This window comes from Perna viridis, chromosome 3 (genome assembly GCF_037379345.1).
Source record: "Perna viridis isolate PV_CMFRI_1.1 ecotype Kerala chromosome 3, ASM3737934v1, whole genome shotgun sequence".
Classification (NCBI taxonomy): domain Eukaryota; kingdom Metazoa; phylum Mollusca; class Bivalvia; order Mytilida; family Mytilidae; genus Perna; species Perna viridis.
This window is the reverse complement of record NC_142447.1, coordinates 25,438,148-25,460,006: the sequence shown is the minus strand read 5'-3', so window position 1 is coordinate 25,460,006 and position 21,859 is coordinate 25,438,148. Positions and strand designations below refer to the sequence as shown.

Below are 21,859 nucleotides of genomic sequence, written 5' to 3'. Positions count from 1 at the left end.
TACAATCTCCATTTACAGGTTTTGTAGTTGAGTCTATTTTTAAAGTATATTATGAACTGAAAATATGATCGACATTTAAAAATTATAATGTACATTTGATTTAAATATAGAACGGGATTTTCCGTGATAGGAAATGACACTCGAAGACAAAGTGAGTTTAATATAATTTTTGTTGAAATACCAAGAATTTCATTTGTGATGTTAACGCTGTTTTCAATTTGTTTCCGGTTTTGTCGGCCTACACGCAATGGTACATGATTCATAGAAAAGGGCAAACGTAACTTCTTTACTAGATCGATTTCAACTTTCGGTTTATATACTAAGCGAGAATGAATATTTTGAATAAATTGCATTCTTTTGAGAAAAAAAGTGTTTTAAAACAATTGTTTGGTGTGTATATGGGGTTGTTGAAAGAAAAAAAAAACTTCAGTTAAAATCAGCAAATCGCTAGCTTAAAAACAATTGATACATGTACCATGTATGTTTTTAATAGTTCTTTCTTTTTATGAATTTAATGTTAAGAAGCTCGACAAGAAATTACCTATTTCAAAAATCTAGGAAAATGTTCTATTTTTTGCAATCCCAATTTTAACAAAATTATTTTCAACATATCGCTTAAGAAACCGGAAGTAAAAGTAAATGGCATGAATATCATGAACAGCTATCGAACAGAGGGGAAGTTTGGGGTTGGGAATGAAAATGGCGATATTGATTTCATTTTAGCAAAGCGTATATAATGTACTTTTTTTTATTACTTTTTCTTGAAATTGTATCTATGATATGTTGTATGCACATTTGACAATAAACATTCAGTGTTTGATATTCCAGTTGACTGTTTACAGGTTATAACACTGAAGATGCACTGACTATATTAAACCATATATATATATATATATTTTAAAAGTAACTCAGACTTACTAGAAAAAAAACAAAACAAACTTTGTGACGTATATGAAATTTAAAATAAATAGATATTATATCCAAAACTGGTAGTTTAGATATATAAAAAAAATTCTTAGGGACGAATTTGTCAACTCTGTGTCCAGTCGTAGACAGATTTTCGGTGGGTAAAATTTCCGACTTCGGTAATTGTGTTTTTACCATTCATTTGTTATCTTGATTAATGTTGTTATTGCAATTTCCCATACAAATCACACACGGTTTGCATCGGCTAGATGACCTTTGCTTTAGACGGACGAAAAACTACCACAAGCTATCTTAAACTAGGTTGATGTGGACCAAGCCCTCCCCAACCTCTTGCAAATGTAGACAACAAAAAAATTTCATAATTGATTCGCTGTCACAGTGGATAAAGGTTTTCAATTTGGAGTGTATGAAAGTATTAAGTAGGTCAATGAGTGTCAATGCTACATCAGTTTTCAAAGATCCAGATGTAGCCTAACGTTGTCAACTATACATGACACATATTTAATCTTACCAACAGACAAAGCCCAAAACAGCATTGTTAAGTCTGCAAGACGCATTACATTCAATGTTTATTATCAAAGGTAGACGTAGAAAATATAGCATCAATACGATATTATACTGCTACCTCAACCTCCAAAGAAGAAATAATTGAAAAACATTAATCCGTTCTATCCTCTTTTAGTCTATCTACTGTATACGATGATTGTGATCTATCGTCTATATCATGGATTTCAAAATTCACAAAAATCCATACAAATAACGCTCCATAACTTCATCTGCAAAATGAACTATAAATCTTCTTTTAAAACGTTTATACAAACAGCTGTAAAAGAATGTCTCCAGTCAGTATTACCATCACACTTTTTACTCCTATAGTGGTATTAACTCAATTGGATCCTAAAAATTTGAAAGATTTTCTACATGAAGGACCCTCAAATCTATTGAAAACAAATTGTGCTTCTCTACTCACTGATATATTCTTTCACTCTTATGAGGCTATTCTATAGCTGATCTGATCCAAAAGTGGAAACATCTTTTAGCCAGATCCTTTAGCTCCAGTTTTCGCTATACAGACGTATTATCTTTTAACAATCCTAGTTTCTGGGATTTAATACATCTACCCCAAAAAGAACTTGAGATAAAGAATACCACAGACACTGTGAAGTGAGCCTCATATATTGACCTACACTTAGAGATCTGAGGAATAGGAAAAGTATTGACCAACTATACGACAAACGAAATGACTTTCATTCCGCGTTGTCAACTTTCCTTTCGTCTGTGGCAACTACCCTTCAGCACCTGCGTATTGAGTTTTCGTATTTCATACTATATGCTTGCTGTACGTATACAGATTTTTTGTTTTTTTGTCTTACGAAAAGGCTTGGAACTGGATTATATTGCTTCAGGATTGAAATCGTCACTACAGAAGTGTTATGGTCGTCATCATAAACTCATGGATCGTAACGGTGTATCCATCTGCACCATGTAAAGAACCAATTTGTTCACCGTGTCAAAGTTTTCATTTCCTCTTTTGTCTACCCCAGACTTGCCTTTTTATGAGTAACTCGACAGGTGTTTCTAGAAAAGCAGATAACGCTTACCCTGCCGATGCACTTGATTCATGCTCCCAGTTCTTAGTGGATTTCGAGTCGCGCATTTATTATTTTTTCTTTGTAAGTGTTATTTAAGTTATTTCATGTTCTTTGTTATTGTCTGTCTGTTTTCCCTCTGTACATGTAGTCCGTATACCTGGCGGCTTGCAGTCTTTTGATTTTCGCTAGAATTGTAGTTCCCTTGATTTCTTAGAAATGGTGATGTTTTGAGACAAATCCAAGTGAGATCTGAGTCCAGTGTAAGTATTCAGTATTGTGTATTGATAAAAACTAAATTAAATCACATGATTATGATACGCTCCAGAAGGGAGCGTAAATGGCTGTATTATCAACTGGGTCACGTATACTTATGGGCAGAAAAGGTATCAATATCCGGTTATGGCATGTAAATTCAGGAACTTAAAAAATAGTATAATGGCAGCTTCATTTTCGTACACTTCGAAAAATGTGAGTGAGAACAGAACCAGTTTCAGTAGCTTTTTTGATAAAGTTCAAAACATATCATATTTTTTCCAAGATATGGATTGTCAAAACAGTCAACAGAAGGCGCTTCAATGTTTACAAAAGTACCACTACCCATAATTCCATGCGATTGCCAAAACGACCCAAAGACTTTTCGGACCACGACAATCGAACCAATAACCGTGACTCGCACAATAACGTATATACATACGTTTTTGAGTTAGTTTATACGCTCCCAAGGGAGCGTTTATGGTTTTATTATCAACTTGGTTCTGTATACTTATGGCAAGAAAAAACATTAATATCCGGTTTGTACCTGCATTTTCAGTAGCCGAAAAACAGCATAATGGCAGCTTCATACTTACGTATACTTGTATGTGTGCGATTGAGAATCAAACCAGTCTCGGAAAATATTTTTTAGTTTCGATAATTAAATACAAATCGAATCATAGCTTTTCCAAGATAGGGTTGGCCTTATAGTCTGCAGTATGGTGCCCAGATGTTTACGAAAATTACGTAATCAATATTATCCATAATTCTCTGGTCATAAAAATTGCGAAACGAAAATGAACCAAAACAAAACGATAATAATCGATAAAAGAAAGAATCGAAACGAATTAATTAAATAAAATGAATCAAATCGTTATAAAAACATAATTTAACTGTACAAAATGTAACAGAATGAAGCGAAACTAAATGCAATAAAAGACATCTTTTAATACGTTTCGCAAATTTAAGAACCATAATGTTAACCAGTGCCGGACGATTCGACCAAAAGACATTTCTGACGACCATGACAACTAATAACTCCTAATGAATGCCAGACATTTCGGCCAATAGACATATCACACCATGACAATTAGCATAATGCATTAGGACAAATATTTATCATTACAAAATTTACCGCTGTGACATCTATGGCAACACCGCCTGCACTAAGTCCAGCAAAAGCTATATTTTATATAGCCTAGCTAACCGAGTGGTCTAGGGCGCTGGACTTAGTGCAGGCGGTATTGCCATAGATGTCAAAGCTGTACGAGTTCGAGTCCCGCGGAGGGAATGACAAAATGTGCTTCGCAAATTTGACAGTTCTAACATCGTTTGGATTTTTCAGACCCTTATGTGTGTGTGTGTGTGTGTGTGTGTGTGTGTGTGTGTGTGTGTGTGTGTGTGTGTGTGTGTGTTTTCAAGTCATGTGAATATCTTCTATCTGCATGTTGTATATGTTGCCAATCCTATTCAATTTACTTATTGAATAAAATATGTTTAAACCATCAAATCAGAGCTGCCAAAAATTATCAAACTAAATTGTTTTTTTTTATTAATGTTTCTTCGGGAGCGTTAAAAGGTTTCACCTTTCGTCATATTAATGTTTAATGAAATATACTAAGACACATACAAAAAATTAAAGCACTGTGTTAAGGATTTTTTTTGAAAATAAGATCGAAAAATTCCTATTCGTTATTTGGTTGCGGTAGTTCATAAAGATAATTTGATAAAAGTGTATAAATGCATTAGAGAAAAAAATGAACTTGTTCCGTAAATCATATCTACGTATGAATTCAAGTTCTTTTGTTATATTAAACATAATTTGAAAAAAAAAAACATTTATTTGGATACCTTTCTTAATTTTCGGTACAATGGATTCAATAAGCAATTTTATATAGTACTCATAATACTCATTTTAGAAGTAATGATATAGTGTAATGAAATGTGTATTTTCATATTAGCCCTGTATCAAGTCCAAGTACAGTCGTATCGTGTTGAGGTCACCTGTATTTGCCCGAGGCGCAGCCGATGGCCAATACAGGTGATCGAAACCTAATATGACTCTTTCATTTTAGTTACATTGATCAGATGATCAAAAAGAAATCTTTGCAATAGTTATTAAATTCAATATTATTACAACTACAGCAAGACATTTCTAAACTTTAAGCGTATTTTCTTTCTGGAAAATAAAAAGTACGTCAACACAGATTTTGAATCAAAGAGTTTTTAAATTGTTATTAAAACGCATTAACCCTGGAAAGCTGTCGGACTCGTGAAGCATGTGCGATTACTTATATATTGGAAGTTGAAATTATGTATAAACGCCAACTAAAATCCATATTAAGCCCAGTTAATTTTGCATAAAGACGAACTTAAATCTTAATCAAACCAGCAAATTCTGTATAAAAATCACTGAAATTCATATTTAGACCACATCGTCTAAATATAGCTAAAATATATTGCTGCTCGGACGCTAAACCCAAACAATCAATCAATTAATCAAATTCTTGATAAAGACCAGTATCAGTATTATTTTTTTCGCGAAATCAACAGTTGAAAGATGATTCTCTATAAACCGGCCAATTTCTATTATATTTTAACACATTAGTCAATAAAGATATTATACTAAATAAAAACATTATATTTCAGTTGTGCGCCATCAATGAGACATTACTGGAGCTGCAAGCGTCCCAGGAAGAAATAAATGAAAGTATTCCACAAACATGGTAATTGTTAACAAGTTAGTTAGTAATATGTTATCGTTTATCATGTTTAAATATTCAAAGGCAAATAGGGTTAAATGGCATTGCTTCTTAAAGATGAAATTTCACAGCTAATGCATCGCTGATACGTAAGGGTTTGTTTTTTTAATATATTTTTTTCTTCGCGTTTCCGTTTTCATGTTTTCGCATTCGAGATATTGCTTTAATAAATTTTTGTGTTACAAATTAAGGAAATAATAAAGTTAAACCAAATGCTTTCTTGAAGTAAAATATAACAAAAACAAAAAACAAAACGGACAGATGACGGTGAAACGTAAAAATAATAGGTTTAATTGATACTAAATAGATCAAATCTTTGTTACATTTATTTATCGTAAATTATGCTTTAAATGATCACAATATGTTTATAAAGCATAAATTATGCAAATCGTTTATAACGGGACAGCACCAAAAACAAAAAAGTGGATAAATAGCAACACTCAAAAAATTTGCAAAGGCTAAGTCCAAAACGCAGTAACACGAATAAATCAAAATGCAAAACGTTTAAGGTAACATATCGAGAACATGAAGACAAATCGCCTTTCGTGTTCCCTACTTTACGTTTCCGTGTGATTGACCCGTTTTCAATATAGCATATGAAGGTCAGCAACACAAAATAAGAAAAAAACTGGTCATCAAAATATTTTTTTTAAATGTGGCGTCACAAAATAAATACCAATTGAAGGATTAGACAATTGCGTATTCCAAAAAAATCACTAATTTTTAATGTTTTACATTGATAAACTGTTGCGGTTGAAATTTTTAGTGCTTTGAAAATTTGTTGAATCTAAAAAGTAAACATGATTTTACATTCTGTTATTTTAAAAACATTGGTCATCTTCTTTATTTCAGCGACATTAATTGTAATACAGTGGAGTCTCTCGATGGTAGGTATATATGTGAATGAAAATCGTATTCAAAAAGGCGACTCAAAAACTATGAAACATTTATTTTGTTTTATATCGGGCTGTCTATTTATATCGAGTCAATTCCTGCGTACTGAAATCGACTCTCTACTTGTTCTTTTTTAGATTACAAAAGGTCAATTTCTTTTAATAAAAAGATAAAAATTAAAAAGTTGACACGGCTCTCAAAAATCCAATTTACCATATTCGACATTAAAGGCTTTATTTGGTTACAGAAACTATTTTCACATAGAAAACAATATTTCATTACCTATTATTTTTAGGCGTTACGTCCCCAGAATAATTCAATATGATATGCACATTGACATATCAACAGTGGGATCAATTCTTTAAAATTAAATTTGATTCCAATAATATCGAGACACAAAGAGTAATCAAGGGAACCAAGGTTATAGCGGTAATCAAAAGACTGTAATCCAGGGACAAAAACCAGACATGGAAAACAGACATACACAACAAAGAACATAAAGTAACTAAAATCATACATACAAAGTAACAAAAGCAAATGAGCAACTCGGACTCCACTAAAACTGGGAGCATGGACCAGGTGCACCGGTAGGGTAAGCGTCCTCTGCTTTTCTAGAAACACCCGCCGAGTTGCTCATAAAAAGTCAAGTCCGGTGTAGACAAACGAGGAAAGGAAAACTATGACCCGTTGAATAAATCAGTTACAAAACTGTTAGTATGAAAACGTACAACTCAAGTAAAAATCAATCGAATTACAAAATCAAATCTCACGCATGAGAGCAATGATTATTTATATTACTTTATTTGGAATCTTTATAAATTTCCTTCTTCTTCAAGAAAGTTTAGAAATGATAGAATATAATATAACATATTTACAATAATTAAAGTTTTCATGTTGCAACTGATATAGCTTTAGACAGAACTATCACAGATTTGGAAATTCAGAGCAGTGAACAGTCGAGTTCGATAAAGACAGTTTCTCAGCTTGCTAGTGTACTATTAGAGAAAGTTAACGATTTAGACTCTACATTAAATAATTCGAGTTGTATAACAATACCAGTTACTTGTGAAACCGATACTCCTAGTACAGGATACAAAACAGACCAACAAACTTCTAAACATACCGAAACGAAAGTGATAACACAAACGGGACTTCAGGCATCTGTTGTTCAACATGTAACTGAATATTTGCCTAGCCTTAAACATTTACAAGCCACAGAAAGGGGGAGTGGGGGCAAGGGAAAGAAACGATATATCACAACAGACACAAAACCATACCAATCAAGTGTAACAAAAAATGCAATCGATAAACATTCCAAAGACAAGAAAACCAACAAGGAATTAACAGTAAACGAAACTTCAAATGAAAAATCTAAACCGTTGGAATTGAATCATGGGAAGAGAACCATCAAATTTGAAACACGGCAATGTTTAGATAACAATCCGAACAAACATATTCTAGAAGATGGTGGTGCTGTAAATAGTCGTCATATTCAATTTCTAAATGAAAACAGACAAACTTCTACCAAGAAAAAGCAACTGGATATCAATGCTCAGATCACTAATGTGACCACTGACAATGTAAAGGAAAGGTATCAAGAAAACAATGTGCATAAAAATGATTTTGGGTATAAACAGATACGGTGTGATATTATATTTGATAATAGAGTTAGCTTTCATGGCAAGCTAGATTGCTTCCAAGGTGATGCTTTAGCCACAGGTGGAGACATTCCAATAGATCCACAGGATGAGACAAACATAAAGATTGTTAACCAATTACCTGACAGGTAAATTTATACATTAGATGATTTTCTATTAAACATAAATCTAAACTGTCCTCTGAACTAAGTCCAGTAGATAAATGTTTTATTACATTTAAAAGTAATATCTATATTTTACCTACGTATATACATTTGGCACTAAAGAAAATTCCTATATATTGTAGCAGAGAAATCCACTTTTATTGTTTGCAATATTCAGTTTTATATTAATAGCATTTTATGAAAGGTTAATTTGCTTTAGTCACATTAAATCTTAAACAGTTAATATATAAGAATCCAATTTGCAAATCATTATTTTCACACATATTTCTGACTTGTATTGATTGAATGAATATGCAAAAAAAATATTTACGATTCATTATTTCAGTTATTCTTCAAAGATAGCAAAAATCTTCTCATGAACTCGTTTGTTTCTCTATGTTTCCGCGTGCATTTTCTATAGAATGACTTATTGTTTGGTTTTCAATTTTGTGGTTTGAAATCAATTTTTCGCCTTTTAAAAGTTCTGCTGTCGTTTACCACAATTTGTGATGTGATAATAACTGAATAAATATTCAAATTAAAAATGCACTTTATATTTACACTACGCGGCTATGGGTGTGCATAGAATAGAGGTTTAAACTTGGTAACTCTTATTTTCATATATTTTTGTAGAGTACATGCAAAAGCGCAGTCTTCAGACAATACTGAACCGAAATCTGACTATGACAAATATAGTAAGTGACATATACCTTGAATCACAAGTACAAAACAATCATAAAAAAATAAATGAAAAAACTCAAACTTGTCGACCAGGTTCAAGGTGAAGTTGCACTTTCCATCTTAATGTCTGTGAACAATTAAACATGACCTGTCTTTAATTCTGGGAAGGCTTAATATAAATGTTAATACTGTTTTTAGCATTCGACAAACCCAAAACAATGCAGGAATGGTTGTTTCATGCTGAACAGATGAGATTAACAGGTAATTCGTTGCTTTGCAGTATATTTTGAAAAAAAAACTCTGTTCATCTCCTGTACATTGATACGTTTTGAGAAATACAAAAGATAATTATAAATCGATACACGTTTCAACAGTTCTATGAAGACAATTAATATATTCCTTAATCGAAACGGTTGTGAACAAGTTATTTTTACTCCCTTTCTTATTACCTTTCTTTCGTCTTACACCGTCTTGTTCACAGCACTCTTTTGAAACAGCTAATGGGAATTAAACATTTGCAAAAAAACGGACCACCATATATGGATGTGCCCATCGATTTTGAAATTTAAAATATGACCGCCATTACAAAATGGCCGCCGTTCGAAAATATTGACAGAAAATAGGAAATAATCGTAGAAAGTTCATTTTTTACTGAAAAAATAGTCACTATATGGACTATCGATTGACTATTATAATATTTAAACAATTGTCGCCATTCCAAGATAATTATCGATCAAAAACTGAAAAAAATAATAACCGAAAAAACATCATATAAATTGATTTTGAATGCTCCTGGAGTTTGGGAACATCTGTTTCGCTGTACGCTAGTCAATATTTTGACAAAGTTGGGGACTATCGATTACGCTGTACGCTAGTTGTAGTATTATAATAATATTTAAAATAATAATAATAATTCAAAATTGAAAACAAAACCTTAAATAAACAATTCTGTGGAGGTAATACTAATATTACCAATAAAAAGTCTACTGTGTGCTTGTTATATGCTACTTTTGTTTATACGTGCTTAAATAATATATATTTTTTATCATTGTTATTTTTTTTAATTATTATGTGTGTATTTATCTATTTTATTTAATTCTACTTTCATATGCTGTTTGTTGTTTAATGCGGTCACTCTTTATTTCTGGTCTATTTTATATATGGCCTTACTGTGGTTGCTCCTTATTTAAATTTCTTCGCTTATTTCAAATATAACATTATTACTTAACTAGAAAATAAATATTATTCGTACTACTTATTCAATTCTCAGGACTCATAAAATACCAAGCAGGTTTGGTAAAACGTGGCAATCCGGGCCATAACTATGTTTTGGTACTGGATTGTTCTGCTCGAATGGAAGGGCAGAAGTTTGATACAATGATAAAAGCTGTTAAAACATATATAAATGGTAAGTAAGAACTACCTTATTGAAATGTTACGTAAATTCAATACGCATGTATTTGTAATGCTAAGTTAAATATCTTGACTGTTGAATTAGGATTTTCTCTTGATAGCTCATTGTAATTAAGCCTCTTGCGGTCCGAGGGCAAAAAGTGCTTAGAACCCTGAACAGGGACTAGGGCACTCTGCCCACAGAGCAACTGGGTTGTTGGTCCCAGGTTGTGGAATGGGTATGCTACATTATGGGATATTCAAGGTAAAACGCGAAAATCCTGACTGCAAAACATAGTGGTGCACCATGTTTGTACACTGCCATATTCCTCGCACGTCAACGCACCCTGCTCTGATATTAGACAGAATAAGGAGCCTCTGTTTCGCTACAGGATGATAAATTTACCAACCCTGCCCGTCTCTCCCATGTTCCAGTAGCAATCGAAACTGGTCAATCCTATTTTTCATTTTATCATCATTCAATGTTCATTGTATCATCCATTCCATGTTTATCGCCCAGATATAGCTGAAATATTGCTGCTTGGACGTTAAATACCAATCAATCAATCATTTTAATTCAATCGATAGTGTTAATATCTTTCGTCCTCATTTTTATTGATAATGAGTACACGATAAGTATATGAACAGTGTACGATTACTTACACAATCAATTATAATGTTTGATTTCTATGATTATAGTGTATACTGTTAGATAGTAATTTACATTTTGTATTTGTATTTATTTAGGTATTAAAGATGTATCGCTCGCCCTAAATATTCATGACAACGTAGGACTTGCAGTGTTTGGTGAATTAACAACGGTGGTTTCTGAACCTACTTGTGACTATGACAAATTATTACGCCAGATAGGTATACATATACATAATTTCGTTTTTATTTTAAACAGAAGAATCTAGTCCTAAATACTGCATTCAGTTATAGTTAACATTTATTTTTTGAATAGACCAAAACAATAGTCTTTATTAATGGGAATAAACGCTACTTTTCTTGATTATACATTGTACGCTACCAAACTCAGAGAACTGGTTACTCATGTGATTGGACCCCATGCACAGTCAGTTTCAAACGATTTTGCACGTAAATAACTGGACTATTTTTATTTTAAGTTCAGACCTGAATTTCATGCTCGGCTGTCGTGCCTATGACTTGTCTTCTGAAAGGTTTTAGACATACTACATAGTAAACTGTGAATTTTTCGCGGCAGATTTATTTCCGCTATTGTTGTGCTAAGATCTGTAACGCGAAAATTAAACTTTCGCGATTATTTTCTTTGAAGAATATTAAATTACAATTTGAGGAACGAAGGCAAACATTTCTCGGTTTACAGCATATCAAATTCATAACTAATTATTTGCAGACCAATTAAAGCCAGGAGGAGATGCTCCATTAGTCGGTGGACTACTGATGGGACTGGCAGGCGTTTTGGGATGTAGTGTATTTTAGTTTTATATATCCGAATAAAATATTATTTTACCCATTGATAAAGAGTCTTTTAAACGCCTTGGTTTCGATAGTTGTTTTACTAAATTACGTTTTTAAGATGATAGATACATATCCCCAAAAACAAAACATTAAACAAACTATATATGTAAATGTATGAAGTACATATGCATTGTCCTACCAATTATCTACATACCTGGAATTTTATCTTATCATCATTTTGTTTGTCAAGCGAAGACCATATATCGTCATGTTAAATAATATTTAATCTAAGTTGCATTTTTATATGATTTTTTTAAAGATGGAATTTCAACTTCTTTTGGGGAATTCGTGCTTCAAGGATTTGCCGTAGTTTTTACCGATAGCCAGTCTGAAAACACCACTGCAGCGATTAGCCTTAATCCAGCATACAATTACTATGACCCAAGAGGAAATACTAGTGTGAGTATTTTGAACCTATAATTCAAAAGAGCATTTTAAAATCGAATCAATTGGGTTTTTAAACCTAAAGCATTTATTACAAGGATTGAATATACTTCCTTAGTTGTACAATAGCAACTTACTGTGAAACATAGTTTTTATTACTTTCTGGTAATAGTATTTATAAGGGATGCTAAAATATTTTAGCATCATTGCTATTCGTATCGATATGTTCCGGAAAACAAACTTGAATATGAATTAATTATAAAAAAATGATTAAAATCAAGAAGACGAATTTTATTAAAGAAAAAAAATATGAAAATTAAAACGGTATCAATGCAATGTTTCCAGAGATTAGACGAGGCAAATGCTGTTATTATACGAATGGCTGACCGTGGATTAAGAGTCTATTATGTTTCTGTAGAAGATAACAGTAAAAACCAGGTAGGATTACTATAAAATTGAACAAAGAGAATGATTCATTGGCATTTCGTATTGCAAATCTTAACGGAAAAATGTCGTCGAATTAATAGGTTTAGTTTGAAAGATTGAAAATATTAAGACACTTTACTAAAATGGTTCCAGGAATTGCATTCAAAAGACGATTTTTTTTATAGTTTCAAAGAAAAGAATTCACGAATTCATTAACTGATATTACAAAGAAAAGAAGAAGTAACTACTTTTATAGGAGTTCGATAAACGATTATAATAATATAATATATATCAAAAGATCACCTATACATTTAGACACGTACACGTGTGGATGTTTTGCGATAGATTTGAAACAATGAGGAAAGACAGGATTTAGAATAGTAATTTTAATATGAATATTGAAGCGTCGGATCAAAATAAAAATGCCAATTTAAAACATCAGAATCCAAAGACATGCACAGAACGTGAAATCAGAAAATCATCCACATAATTATATTATACTGATAACAGAACAAATTATAATCACATAAAAACTGAATATAAGAAACACAAGACAGCTCTAAAAAAAGAAATAAACCGAGAGTAATAATAGGCGTTCTTGTAGGGTAAATATATTCTACTCCACCAACTGCAGTCGTCACAATGAAAGTAAATAAAATCTGATAAGTGACAATTCGATGGATTGTAGATCCTGTTAGATTAAATATCTATATAAATGACAATATTTTGTCTCATCAGTGCAATAGATGTTTTATATTTGTCAATATAATTGTGATAACGACTATTAAAACTTCTGCAGTGATGATAGAAACAAAAAACTGAGCAAACCTCTTTCTTAGAGGGTATTTGACGGCGTACAGATCATACCTTGATATAAATATATAACAATAACTTATAGGCAAGTGATATTGTATTGGGGATATTGCTACTAAGGAAGGGGTTGTTTTCATTTTCAAAGACAAACAAATCACATCTGTCTTAAGGCTTCAATTCTAAACTTCCGTAGGTTGAGGTCTATCCATGGGAGCAGACGAAAGTTTTTTCCCTCGTTTGTCTACCCCGGACTTGACTTTTTATTAGTAACTCGGCAGGTGTTTCTAGAAAAGCAGAGGACGCTTACCCTACCGGTGCACCTAGTCCATGCTCCCAGTTTTTATTGGAGTCCGAGTTTCTCATTAACTTTTGTTACTTTGTATGTATGATTTTAGTTACTTTATGTTCTTTGTTGTGTATGTCTGTTTTCCATGTCTGGTCTTTGTCCCTGGATTACATTCTTTTGATTACCGCTATAACATTGGTTCCCTTGATTACTCTTTCAGACGACTCTTTTATTTTTTGTTGATTTGGGAAGATCAACTGTAAAGAAATATGAAGTTAAGTTTTTTTTAAAAGAAATTTGCAAAATATATTACTTTTATCTTTGTGTTCAATAATCATTGGGTCCTCGAGGGTATTCACGAAACGAAATCTGTAGTCAGACATGCCTAACCCCGAATTATATCAGATTTTATTAATATTTTCCAAAATTTGCTGTGTTACAAATTTCAAAATACCTGAAGTTTATTCCTTGTAATGCAAATTGTAGAACATCTTGGTAATGGATTTTGGCTTCATATTTCGATAGTTTTGGTTTTAGTACTTCATGTATACAATTTAGTTTTAGATTTCAATCTTCCTATATATTTGATTATAATGCTGCTGATGAGAAGTAACTCATTGAAACTCGTACACAGTTTATCGAATTTTGCAAAAAAAAGGTTTTTTTGTATTTACTATACAGCGGAAATAATGGGCTAGTCACTTCTTATTTTTGGCTACAGTAACCTTAATAAAATCTATAAAAAAAATAGAAATATAGAAAATATAATGTTAAGAGTACTAGTGCGCATGGCTTGTTCTTATTGGTATTTAAATTGTGTGTGCAAATGTCTGCTACCCTTACACATTAAAGAAGTATATGTATTATGGGTGTCTTTGATTTTGTTATTGATTTTGTTATTTGTTTTGTATTTGTTGACTGCCTTTTGTGATAGATAATGGAAATGGCACTACAAAAGACCAATGGTAAAATAATCAAACCTCAAGAAATGGACCGTCTTATAAGAATGACACAGACTCTGGTAAGTACGTCTATATATTAACATTTCTAAAGTTGTGGATGAAAAGAGAGAAACAAAAACAAACTATCCACATATTTAATAAGAAGACATATTGCACCACTTAGATATGCAAAGTTATTTCAAAAAAATATCGTCCCTCGCTCCCACCCACTGCTGTTTACGGGTTTGCTTCTATTATCCTGGAAATAGTTTACTAATGGCTGAATACATAATTTCAGTTGTTTAAGCTAAAGTATGAGGTATTACACGGCCACCAATATCTCGTGATTTATAATAAAGAACATATCTCGTTTGGTGCATCACTGAGCAAATGGAAATTAGAAACCCTGAACATATAAATAAGAAACTGCTTAAAAAACCTTGGTTTTAGTTTATCAACATAGAAATCGTTTTTTGATTAACTCATTACATTTTGTAGTCTGCAGCATCAAATATTGCAGCTCAGCTAAGATTTCAGAGGTCGGCACCATCACGAGATATCGTTAAGCAGAAGGTAGCTGAGATAACATACGCTCATGCCCCAGATGTAAGTACTAATTATCAAGTTATGCATCTGGTAATTGGGTCTCTCATTTACTTTGGTTTTGTTGTTATTTTGGTTATTTCATTTCTTGTTGTGTGTGTCTATTTTCCCTGTCTAATCTTTATCCTGGGAACATATTCTTTTTTCCCTCCTTGATAATTCCTTCAAAAACTAAGAACGATAATACTACAAAAAAGGCACAACGAATTAAATATATAAAGAAATATTAAGTAATAGTTTTTTTTATAACGCAAAATATAACATATGTGGTGCTGATTCTATGCCACTGGACCAGAAACCTAACCAAATAATCTATTTTTACAACCTCATTTGCAAAGTGAATGTATATAATAATAGATGTGTCAATATATCATTACAATACATAGAGGGGTAGCCATCTCTAATCTGTTACTGCTCTTACACAACTGAATAGCATTTACTGAGACTTTACATATCCCATTGTGCACCGTTTCTTTTACTGTGCGCCTCTAATTTTGGATTATGATCCAAATCAATTTAGAAGTCAAAAGGTGCTTCTTATCGAGTGGGGGAAATGGGTATCAATTAAGTTTTCATGGCTAACAGTTTCTTTTAATATCTTTATGTATAATTAGTTTTTGATAAAACGCAATATAATACAATGTAACTACAGGAAAATTAACAATAGACCGAATATATTCCACAGCACCATCGTTCAATGCCCGTTTATCAGGGTTTCGATGATTGCCTCTGTGTTTTTTATGCTTTTGTTGTTGTTTGACCTGGTGATTTTATATGGTTTTAAACGTAGTTTTGCCATGGTTTTCCACTTTTTGATATCCCTATTCTTATTCATTGCATTTTATTTTATTTAGCTAAATCAGTTTAATAAATCAATCATTACTTACTTGCCTACGTTATGTTTTTATAGAAAGATTGTATCGATTTTGTTATGGAACTGTCTGACCCTCTTCGTGCATCTGCTGTTAGGGGTTTGTACACCGAACTGAGATGCAAAACACTAAGTCTTGGCGATAGAGTAAAACGTGGTCCTGATTGGTCATACGGTGAACAGGATTCCCGTTTGGACGGAACTGTTATCGGACAGAGTGAAATACGTAAGATATTTAAAATCTTAACTCAATTGTCCTTTTTCAAAGTTTTAAAGTATCCACAATGTAAAAAAAACAATTATTTGATTCTTTGTGTGGTTCATTGGTAAAGAACCAAATTGTGGTCAAATATCAATAAGTATTAACATATATTAAAATCAAAATCTATGCAAAAATTAGGGAGAAAAGTATTGTGATGTTATTTTCTACTTTACATGATTTGCACCGTTGTCATTTTATCTTTGACTTAATTAGGCATTGCTTAAGATTTTTATAATTAATTTGCTTTGTTTTGTATTGTATATTCTGTCTTTGTTTTGCATTGTAAATTCTATCTTTATTTTATTTTATAGACCTAATATGGGTACGATGGGACAATGGAAATCTTGATGTATATTTGTATGATGAACATATGGGAACATTTTCGATAGAAAAAATTACGAACTATAGGAGAGCAGTAGATGAAAAAGTTGCTGTTGGGTGCAGAGTAGAACGAGGTACCTATTGTGATTTAATTGACCAATACATTGTGTGTGTGTGTGTGTGTGTGTGTGTGTATGGCAATGTCCAATAAGTATTTCAATCACGATTTGAAAACTATAAGTCTGGTGGAACAGACGAAACAATTTATTATAAGATTTTAACTGCTTAATGAATGAAATTCCTTACAGCATTACTGTTGTCTAACGATTTGTTAGTGGAAATTTTATGAGTTAATGTTTAGAGTGACATAGTTTTTCTTTAACGAATCACTTTTGATTAGAGTGAAACTAAATTGAAAGGAACTAGACGACAAACAGACAATACAATAGAAAAAAATAAAACATATACAGAAAAAAAAATATAAAACGCAAAATATAAGAAAAACAATTTCAAAAATGCAAGTTAGACACTATTAGATAGTTAAAGTATCTGATCAAATGTAGTGGAGTTTTAAAAAAAACTATAACCAACCAAAATAAAGTCTTTTCACAATAAAGATGGACATTTTATATCGTGTTATATCTTTTTGTGAGATTTTTCAATAACTCTAATAGGAAAGGATTGGAGTTTTGAAAATGAAGATGGCGGTCGCAGATGTCAAGGGACTGTCCTCAATGTAAAAACAAGCTCCTCCGTTCTCGTGAGTTAAAATTGATTTTCGTTTAAAATCATATTAAAGTTATACTATATTAAAGTACTTCTCCGTCTAAGAAACGGGCAAAAAATGTGTATAAGGTGTGGCACATGAAGAAAAAATACACGTTTTTATACTTCATAACCTCAAGAAATTACTGTCAACGTGTGTGTAGAGTTTGCCTTTCTAAGATATTGATAGGTCAAATTTAGTTGAAATGTTCATCGTATACCATGTTTTTTTTAACATACTTACAAGAAACATTGCTAATTTAAAAGGTGAATACTTTGAATTTAAGAAATAACATTCTATACATGACTGAATTGGTTTAAGTACTAACACACTGTCAATGGTAGGGGTGATTCATGGTTAGGAAAAACCCACCGAACAAACAATTTTTTTTCGTCTACATATGCTATACTATTATGTAACAATTGTCCTTTCTGTATTCAAATCTGCGTTTGTTTTCTTTTAGAAAGGAATACATTAATGTCATACACAAATCAACCGAATTAACAACAATAACTATTGCAAAGTGTCAATTTCATACATAATCTATATAATATTCATCTCAAAAGTGCAACAACTGAATAAACAACTGATATAAAATAATCTGCTGGTCATACACCAAAGGTCAAACATGGAACAATTAAACTTCTACAGGTCTTCAATGATGGGCAAAACCCATACCGTATATAAAGCTGCATGAGGTCCTAAAATAGATAAAGTGAAACTGTTCATAAAAGACGACAATCGACCTAAAACCGTAAAACGAATAATGCTGAACATGAAAAACAACGAAAACCACTGGACAAGAAAATCCTGGCTTGGGACAGAAAAAACATTAAGTTTGTAGCGGGGCTAAACATTCTGTTAGTGCTCAACCCTCTCCTAAACTAGGACAATGGTGGAAAAATACAACAATAAAACAAACTATAAATCTATTAAACTCTTGAAATTGATACAGAATACAAATACTTTAACAAATAGAACAAAAGGCAGCAAGCTGAATCTACATCGAAAGAGTATCCGCTTTTTCTGTAAGCTAGTTCAAAAACCAAAACCAATTGATAAGCACATCTTGTAAAGACTGGCTCTGTTTCTGCAAGTGATTCTGATTAAAAAATAAAAGAAAATATTGTGGGTTTTCAATTTGCACGAATCATCTACTGTCTACTTTTATAAAGTCTGCTCCTTAAATAGTCAAATTTCACTGAGTGCATATAAGACGAAGTATTATAGTTTCGCAAAATAATGACACCAAATTAGAAGACCTTTACGAGATATGAATCGGGTTTGCATTTAAGTCCTGAAAAGTATTCTAAATATTTTCTTAGGAATCAAAATATTATTTGCTATTAATCAATAAATACTGACCTGAATGATTGGTGAAATCTGTTTTGGTTAAATTATGTAACTACTTTGAAATGATGTTGCGTATTGTAGGTTCGCTGGGATTGCAGAAAAATTGGATTATATAGAATTGGTCAAAATGGTTTATTCGAAGTTATATTGAGGTATGGAAAGTATAAATGTTCATATGTATATGTATATTCACATTTTCACATATTCTTTAAATACAAACGAAATGAACAACATCAATAACATGGGCAATTGCCTGCCTATTCGTTTCGTTTGAAGTCACGTTTAAGTCGTTTTTTCGAATGAGGTTGAACCGTTGTTACGCCATTTGAAGTAAAGTTAGTTGAAATATAAGTATAAATAAGGGTAACAACTAAATTACCGAACAATAAACCGATTCATTATCAAGTCAAGTCCAAAATAAATACTGGTGGTGATTCAGAAACATATAAAGTTATATTCACAATATAAAATACAATTTATTTCTGTTTGATTGGTGTTTGTTGACATATTGTTATTTATCCTGTAATTTTAGCAAAGATTCGTTCAATGTTTCAACGCATCATCCTAATCAAAGTCAGAGGGCGCCAAATCTTGATATAGACGATAAAGACAATTTGAAAATCGATAAATATTTGATACCCGTCTCCTTAAAGACTGAAGGTAAGTTAAAATGATATGAGGTAACCATATCATCATTTATGGCCAACTGCAATAACAATATGCGTGTTCAACATTTTATTGTGATGGGTATTTAGATATATTTAAAGTTAGCTTTATTAAATGCTCTATAGCATGCAATAATCCGCACATGAATCTCTCAAAAAAAAACTAAAAGAAAACTCTAGTTGGAAACCTTTTTTACTCGAAGACTGCTCTAATAAAGTCATTGACCATATTTTTATTGAAAATACCTGGAACTTACTTGCATAAAAATACCGTTATTTGATCCCTTTATTTCTTAATTGACTCCTCCTATGAACGAAATGATAAACACCATTCTAATTTTGCACGACCGTTTAAACTGTTTCAAGTATTTGTGTCATAAATAACTCATTTTAAGCAATTTATAATAAAGTAATATACTTCACGCATCAATATAAGAAGTCATATCGCCTATTTGTTATCTTTCAGTGAATGCTGCCTGGGAATACAAAGACCAGAATAGGTGGATAGCGTTTTCAACGGACCTTCAGATACGACTTGAAAAATACTACACAAGAAACAAAAATGGAAAACCCCTGCTGGAAATTAACAGTGTATCGTACGTATAAATAAGCTTGAAATATAATGTTTTATCGAAGCCGCAGCAAGAATGGAGAGTTCTACGGTAACACCCACGTGCAAGTTAGCGGGATGCAGAATGATAAGAACAAATAATCATCGTCCGGAAGTGATATGTCGCGGAGAGAAAATAAAATAACAAAAAGTGTCTCCTATAAGTACTCTAAAATCTATAACGATTTTTTTAACGTCAAATGGAAAAGAGGATTGGAAGTACGTACAATGTTTACATAATGAGAACGTCACATTTCAATCAATGTCGCCCCTTCTACTTCCCAAACTCAGTTTCGAAGACAAACAATAATAAATGCCAGAATTTTAGGTAAATGAACGCACTAGCGGTTCAAAGCACACATATATATATTTATTATTCTTTAATATTTTTTTAAAGTTATAGAATGGATTTGAGAAGAATGAAGAAAATTCATCTGGAAACCAGAGATGAAATTGATATACGGAGAAGAAGGTTGAAAATAGTTTAGCAAACAATGTTTCTTTAATTACCAGTTCAGTTAAAAAAATACCTTTGTTTTTTTTCGACGATTAATGATAATATTTTTGTTACAAACAATTCTATCAAATATATCTTTTTACTCTCGTGTTACAAATTAAGATTAATTAGATGATTGAAGAGTTTACCGTAATAGGGTGAATTTCTAGAAAAAGACTTTTGTACGCACATTTCCCACACGTATTGAAATACAAACAAGCAAGTCGAGATAACAAATAAGGGTAACAAGAAATTACCGAACAATAATCCGGTCTATAATCAAGTCAAGTCCAAAATAAATCTGACAAAATAGATATTGCATCAACGGAGAATCTGGTACTGCAATGATCCTGAATTGGTACGAGCATTTCAAACGAAATGTTGATTTAAATCTATGTTTTACTGCGCGCATGCAAAATCTTCCTCCATCGTTGTGGCATAAATATACCGACGTAGATTTAATAGCATGTGCATACTATTTTGCCATAATCGATAAATCAGTGGTCATTTCAGTCACATCAAAATGAGAAAAAAAACACAAATTTTGAAATTTTTCAAAGTCTCATTTCGTCTCTATTTTCACCCTACTATGAAATGGTGAATGATGCAGCAGTCAATAGCAATAATTAAGTTGAGGACAGTTAGCAACATGATACTATCAACAGTAAGATAAATACGTGTGCATATACGTCGACTAATTATGACACAGCATGAACACTGATATCAAAGTCAACAGGAAATTTCATCAAATATATTATATACACCTGTTCATTTTTTTTTTAAATCTTTCGTTATGGATTGGTTTTGTCACTATAGTATTTTATCTGTACTTTTTCAGCATATCTGAATCCTGACAAGGATTAAAACTCGATAGAAAAATGCTGGTCTGTGTAACCTATTTAAATAATGAACTAGGCTTGTGTAACTTTCAGTGTGTTAATTATGATTTTGATTATAATGAAATGGGACACAAAGCAGATCGATTTTCCAGATATATGAAGTTAATTTTGCAATATGACGGTGTTAGTCATATAAGTGTGCATATTAAAGTTGAAAGATTATTTGTTATGAAGTCTAAAAGTTCTAAATCAATTTTTCGGAAAAATCAAGGATATTTCTTTGGAATGAAGGAATCATGAAAAAAAGAAAAGTAAACATGGCATGAACATAAAAGGAACATAATTATTTCTATAAAGTTTGAAACGGATTGTTGAATAGAAAACGCATTTTAGTTTAATAAAGCAAGATATAAAACTCA

At 31.9% G+C, this 21,859-nt stretch overlaps 1 protein-coding gene across 4 annotated transcripts; it reads left to right on the top strand.

The window, feature by feature from the left end:
* Positions 1-69: 69 nt before the first annotated feature.
* On the top strand, positions 70-21,859 carry LOC148621590 (uncharacterized). 4 transcript variants are annotated; one of them, XM_088576125.1, is made up of 21 exons: positions 70-151; positions 5,421-5,497; positions 6,386-6,420; positions 7,337-8,213; positions 8,862-8,923; positions 9,108-9,170; positions 10,180-10,317; positions 11,049-11,171; positions 11,680-11,751; positions 12,064-12,203; positions 12,534-12,626; positions 14,648-14,734; positions 15,153-15,260; positions 16,168-16,354; positions 16,702-16,845; positions 17,386-17,471; positions 18,912-18,982; positions 19,363-19,490; positions 19,962-20,091; positions 20,503-20,577; positions 21,440-21,859. In XM_088576125.1, the coding sequence occupies exons 1-21, from the start codon at positions 134-136 to the stop codon at positions 21,453-21,455; spliced, it is 2,730 nt and encodes a 909-aa protein (XP_088432251.1). In that variant the 5' UTR covers positions 70-133; the 3' UTR covers positions 21,456-21,859. The 4 variants fall into 4 exon arrangements, 3 of the variants coding, with proteins under 3 accessions (XP_088432251.1, XP_088432250.1, XP_088432252.1); XM_088576124.1 differs by having other exon boundaries at positions 20,503-20,587; XM_088576126.1 differs by lacking the exon at positions 11,680-11,751 and having other exon boundaries at positions 20,503-20,587.